General features: G+C 40.5%; 1 protein-coding gene across 1 annotated transcript in view; it reads right to left on the bottom strand.

The window, feature by feature from the left end:
• Nucleotides 1-5,812: 5,812 nt before the first annotated feature.
• Nucleotides 5,813-12,217, bottom strand: part of CATSPERE (catsper channel auxiliary subunit epsilon) — a gene marked incomplete at its 5' end in the record, with an annotated part of 90,915 nt that continues 84,510 nt past the window's right edge. Inside the window, 4 exons of the mRNA XM_084625199.1 lie at nucleotides 5,813-6,014; nucleotides 6,611-6,664; nucleotides 8,516-8,673; nucleotides 10,651-10,737. Of these exons, the coding sequence (XP_084481325.1) occupies nucleotides 5,828-6,014; nucleotides 6,611-6,664; nucleotides 8,516-8,673; nucleotides 10,651-10,737 (486 nt within the window). The 3' untranslated portion in view covers nucleotides 5,813-5,827. The remainder of the gene's footprint in view (nucleotides 6,015-6,610; nucleotides 6,665-8,515; nucleotides 8,674-10,650; nucleotides 10,738-12,217) is intronic.

Genomic DNA, 12,217 nt, shown 5'->3' with positions numbered 1-12,217 from the left:
TCCACAGTTGATTATTTCTATTCCATGCTTTTCTCCTCCCTCAACACATAGTGTCTACTTAGTGCTCCCTTCCAGGCTCAAATCTCTCATGCACATGACAACTGCTGAGCACTCCACTACAGGCTCTCCTGCCTGTCTCTGAGTCCATCTCAGTACTCGGCACACAGATACCAGCAGAAGCACAAGAGGAACAGCTGAGATAGATGGGAGAGAAGTTATTATCCTGACAACTTTGCACAGTGGCCTTTGGTCATAGGAGGCCAGGCCAGGATTGCTGCAGAAAACCTGTCAGGCTTCAGCTGTCAGTCCCCAGAACACGAACTGGGACTTTGAACAGCTGGGACAGGTTTGTCAAACCCAGGACAATTTGGGCTAGATCAGGACTATTAGCAGTTATAATATGTTTCGTGAAGGAACTGTAATCTTATGCACTGCATGTTCAGGATCAAGGCAGTTAGACACGACTTAACTCCTTTGGTTCACAAGTTGCAGTTTGTTGTAGTAAATGTTGCAGTAAATGAACTGGCAACTATCCAACACTTTTCAAAGTCGGGGGGCGGGTGGGAGTGATTAGGGGATGTTGAGGGTCACATGAACAGGCCTAGATGATAAACTACAAGGGCCAAAGCCAAAGGCTGAAAACTCAGGGGATACAGTTTCCCATCTCTATCCTATTAAGGTGCTGTCTTTCATTAACAGTGCATACTACCTGTAGGGATAGAAATACGAAGTGCTGCAGGGACTCTAAATGATTCACTTCCTTATTCCTTGCTGGTGATACTGTGTTCATCAGAGCCTCTGGCAGGAGAAAAGGAAAGTGAGATAAAAACATAGCTTCCAGCCAGCCTGTAATTGCAAGAAAGACATGGAGTATGTAAATAAAGCTGAAAATTAAAGCAAAAAGTGCCATTTATGTTGTTTAAAAAATGCATTTCCAGTAGTTCATAACAGGTATTATTACTGCACTGAGACCACACCTTGCTCTTCTACGTGCATTCTGCAATTCAGGCATCTGTTACTAAAAAGAATACAAGAAAAATCCTTCTAGTGAGCAATAAGACAGAACAAGTGTGATGCTGGATATCTGAGGCAAGGTTAGGCATGAATGCTGTAGGCTGAGTTACACAATTTTCTGAGCACCGGTAATATCCCTTAACACTCACTGTGTATTTATTACATTATTGCAGTGATCGGATTTTTTCAAAAAGTATTCTTGCATACAAAATTGTAGTTCTAGCCTCAATATTTAAAAACAATTAGGTAAACATAATGAAAAGTAAACATTTTTAAAAATGTGCAGGTGACGTCTTTCTTGCTCTGGACTCATTGCTCCTACCATATTTTTAAAAGCATATTTCTATTATTTTTCTAATATAGAATAAAAGTTATTATACAGGTTAATGCACACTGTGCTTCCTAGAAAAATAAAAGAGGGAAAGGTAACATGTTAATAAGAAAAGAGGAAAAAAGAAAAGTACTTACCTGTAATAATACTTCTCTAAAGATATCAGGCCTGATTTTCCACTCTAGTGCATTGGTTTTATACCAGTGTGACTCCACTGATTACAATGGAATTCCCTCAGTGTAAACCACTGTAACAGAGAAATAAGCCCACCAATTCTAACAGATCACACTGGGTCTGTGCCATCTGCTGGGACTCAGCAGGAACATCTTAGACTAATGAGTTTTCAGGACTGTTATTCTCAACTATAGTAAATTGTACATTTCACCCCGGCTGAATGTACTCTGCTGCAATCCACAAAGGTACTTACTCTCATAAGTCCCATTTTTGGGCACCACTGCGATTAAAAAAAATCCTGCTCAGCTGCTACCTAGCCTCACTCGGCACTTCAGTTTCTGCCTCTGGGTATGAATGCTGCTGCCTTCCTCTAGGCTTTCAGGTTCCTATCACCTGCTTGAGCATGAGCACTCCCCAACATTAGGTGTCTGGATGCCTATCTCCTGCCTAAACTCCAGAGTGATTCAAAAACTGGGAAAGATAGGCATTCCGCTGCCTAAATCATTTGCAGAGGTCCAATCTGCTAGGAATGGTCAGAAGCTGCCTACTGGATTGGGCCCTTCAGAATAGTTCACACAAAACAGCAGGAAGGCCCTCCCACATAACCTTTAGCCTAATGTATTCATCCAGGATGTGGGAGACACTCCCTCTGTCCCCAATTCAAATCCCACTCCTACTGAGGGGAAGACAAGATTTGACTACCTCTCAGGGGAGTACCCTAACCACTATGCTATAGAGCAGAGGTCTTCAATCTGTGGGGTGTGCCCCTAGGCGGGAGCATAGTAACATTCGTGGGGCTGCACGGCTGGTGCCTGGACCAGCCCCACAGGGGGCAGGGAGGAAGCACTGCCCAGCTCCGTTTCTGGCCCCAGCCCTGGCTGCCATCCCTGCACCCAGCTGCAGCTGCAGGCCTCAGCCCCTGGCTGAGGGTCTGCTCCCGCCCCTGCCTCCAGCTGTGGCCCCAGCCTCAGCCCCGTTATCCCTGTCCTCATCCCCTCCTCCCAGAGCTGCGGCCCGACTCCTGGCTCTTGGGGGCAAGGTAAAGTTTGGGGACCACTGCTATAGAGTCTTTCTAAATCTGTCACTGCCCCAGTTAATATTTAATTGAAGTAGAAAAACTTCAGTAGGACAGACGGAGGGAGACCCCTCAGCCCTGCATCAGTATATTCCATAGCCTAGTAGTTGGAGTACGTACTCACCTGCGAGGTGGTCAATCCCTGTTCAAATCCCTTCTAACCATATACTGAAGTAGTGAGAGTTGGAGTCCCACGACAACAAGAATTTGGAACTCCAGGCATGGAACTGCATAGGTAGTAGTCAGCTCTGGATTGCACTGGAGACGTAAACAAACCAAAGGTTTGATTTGGTACTTTAGTTATAATCAAGGAAAAGCAGACTAGTCACCAAACATGGTGACCAAAGAAGTACTGGTAACTAGGTCAAAAAGAAAGGCTGGAGAAAAGAAACAGTTCTCTGCAGAGGAAACTAAAATGAATTATCCAAAAGGCAGTCATGTTATGAGGAAAGCTGTGTATTTTCTGGACTGCAGGAATGGTGATGAACTCTGCTTACACCAGCTCATTCTCATTCCTTTTAATCATGAGAAGGATTGGATTGGATTCAGCTAAATTTCAGAATAATCAGTCAGAGAACTCAATCAGAACTTCTATGGCTCCTTGTTTCAGAAATACTGAAGATCCTAGAATATATATAATCATATCTCTGAGCAGCATTTTGAGGAGGAATCTCTCTTACCTGTTTCATAATACTAAGAAATTAGAGCCATGTAGTAAGAAATACCTTCTACTAGCAGTACCTCCCAGGGCTATCAAGACCAAATCAACCAGGTCTGGAAACATAACTAGATCTGCAGTTTAATCTGTTAAAGATCTGAAGTCTACAGATGGAATGGAGTGGCACTGTTGGAAGCATGTATAGTCTAGGTGCAAACTATGCTCAATGAGATGTAACTAGCAAATTGTAGAATGCTAAAAAAAGTTCCCTTCAATCCTCTCATACTAGGTGTTATTATTCCTATTTTAGTAATAAGTAAACAGAGACAGAAAAATTAAGTGACTTGATGGCAGGGGAAGAGAGGAGCATTGTGAGCTTCTGAGTTAGGCAGGGTCTGCGAGTCAGAAGACGTCAGTTCTAAAGCTGGCTCTGGTACTAATTTGCTATGAGTCTTTAAGCAGGTCTCTAAGCATCACTTTTCCCATCTCAAAAATGGAAATAGTGATATATATCTTCCACACAGGGTGTTGTGAAGTCTGCCTAAATAATGAATGTAAAGAGCTATGTAAGTGCAAAGTGTTATTAAAGCTAGTCACTGGCAGAGATAGAAAGAGAACTTGGGAGTTCTTAGCTACCACTCTGAATTCAATGCACAAACTACACCATACTATCTTAAGGACATACATAATCACTTTTATGTTTTCAGTAGGAATGGACTGCTTTCACTTCAGGTCAAAAATTCACAGCTGCAAATTTTCAAGCAAAATTGGCTTTATGATTTTTTATATGCCTCAATGCAAAACTTCTAATCTACTTAAATGTCAGAGGTGCCAAATGCTCATGAATTCTTTGAGCCAGTTTTGCATCGCTGTATTAGCCTTTATGATTTTCATGCACAGCAGAGTGTGGCTCTGTTATTTTTTATGAAAGAAAGTGATTGTAACTCAGTCCATAGGCTCAACCAATGAGCTATCTTTATTCATTAAATTGTGTGGATTTGTAATTGCACCAATCATCTTACACCAACTAAAACAACCAATGCATTAAAAATATAAGCTTTTTAAAATAACTAACTTTGACAACTAGAAAATTTTGACTAGCAGTGGAAATATGTCCTCCAATGGAGCTATGGAAATGGATTTAAATGTTTTTTATGGTTTGTAATTGCCACATCATGTCTTTCAACTAATTTGTGAGATTAACTATTAAAGTAGATGATAAACTCTTATGATAAACTTGGTCACTCTACATTTTTATTATATAAATTAACATTTTTATTAAGCACCAATAAAAATCATACGAGTAAAATTCCTTCAGGAATATAAAATCAATTGCAACTTTAAACAATGTAAATTCTATTTCAAATGCTCAAACGATACCTGTTAGGTTAGTAATAAAAACATTCAATTTGCTGTGTCTGAATGTATTAAGTTACAGTAGCTGATGTAACTTGATTCTCTTTTGAAGATTTACAAAATATACTAGTTATCTGAAGGAGCTGTGATGGGGTCTGTTGAACATCTGAGCTCACTAAAAGGTTACAAAATTTGTTTCAAGTTTGTAAACAGAAATCTAGTACATTTTGCATTCAGTTGCATGTACATTCAGATTCACATTCAGTAAATTACAACCAATAATATATTTGAATTGAAGGTGTGATCACAGAAGTTTTCAGATTTGAGTAACTGCTATTTGCCATAAAATTTATAATAGGCATTGAGAATTACAGCTGTCAGAATATTTTAGAAGTAGCATTATCTACTAAGTCTTTGAAACATACTTTTTATACAAGGCTCTGATCTATTCAAAGTATAAGTGATTATTAGAATCTGAGGGCCAGATCATCAGCTAGTATAAATTAGTGTAGCTACACTGAAGTCAATGGAGTTGCTCCAACATTCACCAGCTGACAATCTGGTCCTGACTGTCTTATGGACAAGGGGATTCATTGACTGATACTTGTGAAGGGGAGGCATTGTTACCCACTCATGGGGAAAGGCAGCTTTAAAGTGCAACTGGAGTTTCACAGGAGCCCAGTCACTATACACCATCCAAAACAATATGTTGAATCAGCATATCTCCCTGCTGGTCCTGGGCGTTCTCCTGCCCTAGACAGTGCTGCTCAGTTTGTGGACTGCAGTGGCTGCATACAGGCTCTTGATAGAGTGGGAGTTTTGTACTGACGCAGCCGTGACCCAGATTTCAAATTACCAAAAGTCGTGCATGCTAGTTATGCTGATGAAAGCCAGCATAAATTGGGGCTAAATCAAGCCTAAAGATCATAGATGTATTTTAATTTAATTTGGTTTGAGAGGTGGTTATTAAAGGGGCCATAAACTGCCCTCCATCTATACACACAAAAGAAACCAATGGGATATGTTAAGCTCAGCGGTAGAGCTGAAAACTAAACGAGAACTGGGAACTAAACACACAAGTCACATTAGTCTTATATGAAAGGTGAAAAGCGGTTTATGAAAACAACCCTTAACACATCCAACAAAATTGAAATTATTTAAAAAACCAATGTACTTTTACAATTTCTTTACACAGAATGCCATCAGTATGGTAGATAAATTATTGGTCCTTCTTCAACTCATGTACTGTTGTTCTTGTTTGATCTTGTTGGTGATGAGATAGCAGTCGATCAACATAAATGATTGCTCGATAAATCTTCACATACCTGAAGTAGCTTATAACAAGGATGCCCCCAAAAATGGACAGTATGAGGACTGAAAAGCCAGCAACCTTACCAATGTTTGGACTGAAATACAAATGAGATTCGATTAAGAATAGATGTGGTAAATTTTCAAATTCTCCCCTTGTTTAGTCAAGAATCTCTTTGACTTTATATTGACAGAAGACATAACTCTATTTGGAATGATGTCTTCTGAAAACTCTTAAAAATGATATGCATCTTCTTGAAAATATGGCTGATTAATGATTAAGTTTCTCTTTTACTCTTCTTTACGGTCATGATGATATAGAATTCAAGGGCAAAATCCAAATGGTTTTCTATAGAAGTGAATGGCAAGACCCTATGATTTTAGTGGGACCAGGATCAAACACTTTATAAAGAAGTGAGTGAGTACAATGGGCACACTACAGACGTTCATTCTGGTTTAGAAATATTACTGGTTCCAGAGATATCACCTATACTTAAAAATGGAGAATACCGTTCGAACTGGAATGAAATTGTATCCTACCAGCAGGCCAAAGGCTTGGATTTGGATATTATCTCTAAGATTTCATTACCCAACTGTAAGATTGGGAGTGTCGCCAAAGGATAACAATATTTTTATCACTATATAAATATTAAATAATAATAAATTATGTTTAGTTGTGGCTATTAGCAATTACCTTTCTACTATGCCATATGTACGGACCGCAAAGACTGTATTTAAGTCACAAAAACTGGAATACAAAAAAAGATTTAAATATTTTCTCAACTGTAAAAATATTCAGAATGAAAATACAGAATCACAATGAAACCAACTGGTGCCCACATTCACCCCACCTCATGTACGAACTAAAAACTTTATTTAAACTTCAATAAAGACATTCCGATTATTTTTAAAAATGGTGTACTTTTATGTAACTTTCATAATGTAATGCAGTGTTGTCAATGCTACTGATTTTTTTGTGAGTGATGGGATTTCACCTGGGGCTGGAGCCAATCTGGCAATGATGTGAGTTGCTTTAGCTCTCTAGTGAATTTCAGCCCGCCGGGGGGGAAAACCCACTGACTGGCTCTTTTCTCCAGTTGCCTGCCTCCTGGCGAAGAGCAGCCAATCAGAGCTGCTGCAGGAGCAAGCAGCGCACTCTCCCTCTACCCTCAGCAACCTGAAGCCATTCTCACAGGAGGGGAGAGGATAATGGGGAGCAGAAATGTCAGGAACATTCTAGGGTGAGTTTTGACACCTTCCCTGCTTTGGAAAAAAACGTGTTGGACAAGATTCATCCTGGCAGTGGCATTAGGGCTGGTGAAAGGCCTAATTTGTGCTCAAGTTGCAGCCAGGGAATAGCTGGGTCAGTGCCCATCCTGCCCTCAATCTGCACCTGCACTGGTGGCTCCTGCATTGGGGGACACATCCCCTGTGCTAGTGTATCCTGGGAAACACATCCCTTTGTCAGGGCCTCCTTCGGGGGAGGGGGGGAGGGGGTGCAGCCTGCACAAAGGGGCTATAAGGCAGTGATGAATTCCTTCTTTTAATGTTTCATCAATGAAATACCTCTATGAGTGTTTGGTATTCATGGGTCTTTCTCACAATGTTTCAGAAAATATGTAGGATGCGTGTTACTACATATTCCTAAATGAAATCCCCTATGGAGTTTATTAAAAATTTTCTTTACATTATGGGGTGGATAAAATGAGAAACTTTGAAATGGTTTATTAAAGGGAAGGCAAATATCCTTAAGGTGTGGCTAATCTTTGATAAGTGACTGTAAAAAGTCATTGTGCAGTTCAATATTTCTTGTCTTTCAATGGTTGCCACATCAAATACGTTCAGTTCACACAGAAAATATTTTTCTCCAAATACCAGCCCTAGAAACTCAACCTGAGCTCTGAGAACCAAGCCGGGGTTTTTCTTGCTCAGACATGTATCATCACCTTTAGGCCAAATTAGACCCTCCGTTACAGCTGTGCAACCCTACTGTCTTCAGATTATACCCTCAGTGGCATTTATGCAGTTGAATTGTCATCCATTGATCCAGTTCACCAACTCCTACATGGGTTAGTTCTACAGTGCTAACAGGAATAACTTTCTTTTAGTCACTTAGCCTAAATTTACAGAGATTACTCTGAATATATGCAAAGAGAAAATCTGTTAAGATGACATTTTTACAATCACTTTAGAAAAAAAACTGGTTTGACTGTCAGATCCTAGATTTACACTAATGTAAATTGAGATTACAATCTGGCCCTGTGGGTCCTGTCGTCAAATCCACATGTTGAAGGCCTCTTGCCTTCCTTTCCATAGAGGTAGGATAAACATTATGTTTCTAGCAGTCTATACAGAAAATGAGTAGAAATCTAAGAGGAAAAATAATAGCTGCACTATGAAAGGGTTGAGGACCCTCAGAGCCATATCTGAACCATCCATGAGTTAGAACTGGTAGTGGAAAATACCTGCAACATCTATGGCCAAGTGATACCTCAAGCAAAATAATTTTTTAAAATGACAACAGTGGTTACTTTATTCATCTTAATCCTAAATCAATCATTAAAAATACTTTTTACATGTCAAGAAAGAAATAGATAACCTGAAATTTGGGTCCACTATCTTCACTCTGAACACATAAATGCCACTGTACTCAGTAGGCCAAATGAGAGAATTGTAACCAGAGTGGTTCAAAATTGGATACAGCTGATTTAGGTCTCCTAGACGTCCAAGTTCAGATTCAAAGCAGGATCTGTAATTCTGATTAGAAACAATAAAGGAGATTTTTTAAACTAGCTTTGAAAAACAATTAGACCTACTTATCTGGGTTTCTGGACTTGTAATTATCTCTCTCTCTCTCTTTCTCCCTTTCTCTCTATATATATCCCAAAGGAATAACTCCTTGGAGATTGTACAGCACACTCACAAGCTCTATACTTAGTCAGCTATGTTGGCTAACAAGGAGGGGAGAAGCCTGGTTCCCACACATTCCTTGCCTTGTTTCAAACAGTCTGCACCCTAAAATAAACTTGTTTCGTTTAAATCTAAACCAACCCAATGTTGTATCTGAATTGAAGTGACTGGGATTCATTAACTCCAGTTAATGTGGCAAGCTGCTGGGTATTTACTCTTTAAAGGAGCAAGCAAACCTTATTAGCCCTCTGAATACTCCAGGAAAGATCTGGACATTTCAGAGCAGATAGTTTTGGGAAATTTCAGGACTGGGGGTGTGTTGGAGTCACTTGGCTAATGGTAACCAAAGTTGGTAGATGCCAGAATGAGGCTGGGGTGTAACAAGCCAGCTACTGGAATCAGAGTGCTGAGCCAGAGCTGCTTAACAAACAGACAGTGCATGCTTGTCTGTTGGCTGTCAGTGTCCAGGTTACGAGCCACAGCAGCAGAGCACTGAAGGCACCCAGAGTTACAGGGTTCGTGGTAAAACAGATCAACGGGCTGAAAAGGCATGAGGACATAAGGGCATTCAACACCAACACTGAAATGTTAAAAAAAAAAAATTTGAACTAACTTCCCATACATCCGAAGATGTCCAAAACCTTTACCCCCAACCTGAGGCCTCTAATTGCACTAGGGGGCGCACATTAAGATGAGATGCTCAGCCTGGTGATGTGGCTGTTAGGTGGCTGCTCAGTTTGAACCTCTGGCCTGGTGGAATATATTGCTCCTCAGCCTTCACCTTCTCTTGGAACACATGCTAGTCTAAGTGCAAAGTGTTCACTACCTTTTCCCTTCAATCATAGTCCTTTCCCCAGGCTCATGCACCCTCCCACCTAGAGCAACACAGTCCTTCCTTCTTTCACTGAGCCCTCCCCACAGCCCTCACTCTTCCAACCACACACTCCTGCCAAGATAGTGCCTGCCCCCAAGTTCCTCCCAACTGTCCAGGAATCCTCCAGCTTCTTGCCCTTCTGGGCCATTGATCCTCCAGGACTAGGCTGCTCACGCTTAGGTGCTGATTACAATAGTTTAGTGAATTGGAATCATACGAATGCCCCTTTGGCCCAGCAGAAAGCCAATTTGGGGCCTTGTAAGAGGATTTTGTTTGGATGAGAAATCAGTGAGACAAAATTGAGGTAATCCTTGGTGGTAATTCTTTTATACATAGAATATATTGGTGAAGTCCTAGTCCCACTGAAGTCAATAATGAAACTCTCATTGACTTTAATGGGGCCAGGATTTCACCCAAAGTTCTGTTTCTCTGAACATACAGCACACATGCTTTTGGAGAAATCTCAAGCCAGACTCCAGACCTGTGCCCAAGAAACTGCTGTAACAGGGTCACCCTGCCACTGCTTACTGATTCTAACTTCTCACAGCCCACAGCCCCTGCATTTGTGCCTGGGGAGCCTCCATTAGTTCCACACTTTCCCTCTGGCCACATGGCTTGTCATATCTCTCAAGGGTTAGCCCCTCCCTTGTGTCCAGCTGTTTACCACTACAAAAGAATTTCAGTTGCTCCTAAAGCTATACAATATTTTAGTACACTCATTTATTTTAATGATGTTTGTGATTTTCATTCAACCAGACACATGACAACGAGGGATTAGTGTCTTTCGGAATAACAATATCCTTTCATAGCATTGTCAGATCATTACTGTATTGCCATCTGTCTTGTATTCCACTTGCTCGAGATACTAATAGTGTGAGAATGCCAAGTAAGACAGCTGCAGAGTTCATTCATATTTTTCATAAACAATTTGTAAATATATAATTTCCTACCTGTGGCCCCCATATTTCATCTAATGTACTGTTTTCATGTCCCTTAAGCATTGAAATCCAAGTCTGTGCTTCACGCAAACAACCCACCTATTCAAAATCATTCAAATGTACAAATTAAAAAAAATATTAGTTCTCTATCCCTTTGTTATTTTCTGAAGGGTAATACAGTATTTACATAGGTATTGGGCATTGTGGTTCTGTATATTTATTTATCTTATATAGCTGCTATAGTGAAAGTACCACAGTATAAATCTAAGGCAACAAAACATACTCGGGGAAAGACTCTGCCCTTAGGGAGTACATTGTTTTAAAATAAAATATTGGGGTAGTAATATTAGCAATAATAATGTTAACATCCAGTGGTGCGTCAAGTTTCAATAGCTACCTGTACTGAGTGAAGTAGGCAGCACCGATGAGAATAAAATAAATGCTCCATGAAGGGAGCCAAATAAAATGGGCTTGACTTGACCATGGTATGTAAATAGCACTAATGTAAATTGTAGCCATAACAAAAATACATTCTGAGAAGGAAAAGGAACAAGTGGACTTGTAGCCCTTACAGCATCTACAATGTCTGAGCTGTGCATTCTGAAGAAGAAGCACTTAGGATATGTCTACATTGCAATTAGACTTGGGCTCGCAGGGCTTGGGCTAATAGGCTGTTTAATTGTGGTATAGGGTGTAGATGTTTGGGCTCGGGCTATAACCTGAGCTCTCACTGAGACCCTCCCACCTCGCAGGGTTCTAGAGCCCAGGTCCACCCACCCCAAATGTCTCCACCACAATTAAACGGCCTCCTAGTCTGAACCCCATGACTCCAAGTCAGCTCGCACAGGCCAGCCGTGGGTTTTTAATTGCAGTGTAGACATATCCTCAGGCAAAACGTATGGTGTCCAAGAAACAATGAGACATCAAAACAAAGAGGGATGCAACACAGCTGAGGAGCCAGACAGTGACCCTCCACAGGTGCTCTTTCATCAATCATGATCATTCAAGTACTGACAATTGCAGCATTTAGGACTATAGTCTGACTTCACTTATATAAGACTTCAGTCCCCATAACATTATGGTTCTTTCATGAACTGTTGTCAGAGGAATCCAGTCTGCTGTTCTCTGAGCTCCCACAATCCCATACTATGGATGAAGATTCAGCAAAAGGTAATTAAGGTAATAGGCCTGACCCAAAGCCATTGAAGTAAACGATTGATTTCCATAGTTTTTTTTTTTTTAAATCAAACCCAATGTTAGTACTATCTTGCTTTAGTATCTTTCTGCAGGGCGTGACATTACTGAGATAACCTGTAACTGTATAGATCATTGTTACAACCACTGTTATATATTTGCAGCAAATATTGTACAAAGGTTGTCATGTAAGGTGTCTATGGGAAGGTTATGATTTGCTGATTATGATTATGCTATCTGTATGCATGTATCATTTTTGTAGTTGACGTTATGAATATTGGCTATGTACTTGTATATCAACGTGTTTTAATTCTAAGTAGCCTCGGTGAAGCATTTGGTCAGCTTCTTGAGAAGGGACTATTCTCAGTAAGAGCCCAATCAAGAA

This window comes from Lepidochelys olivacea (genome assembly GCF_965140295.1).
Source record: "Lepidochelys olivacea isolate rLepOli2 genome assembly, chromosome: 3".
In the NCBI taxonomy this organism is placed as follows: domain Eukaryota; kingdom Metazoa; phylum Chordata; order Testudines; family Cheloniidae; genus Lepidochelys; species Lepidochelys olivacea.
This window is presented reverse-complemented; position numbering and strand designations above follow the sequence as displayed.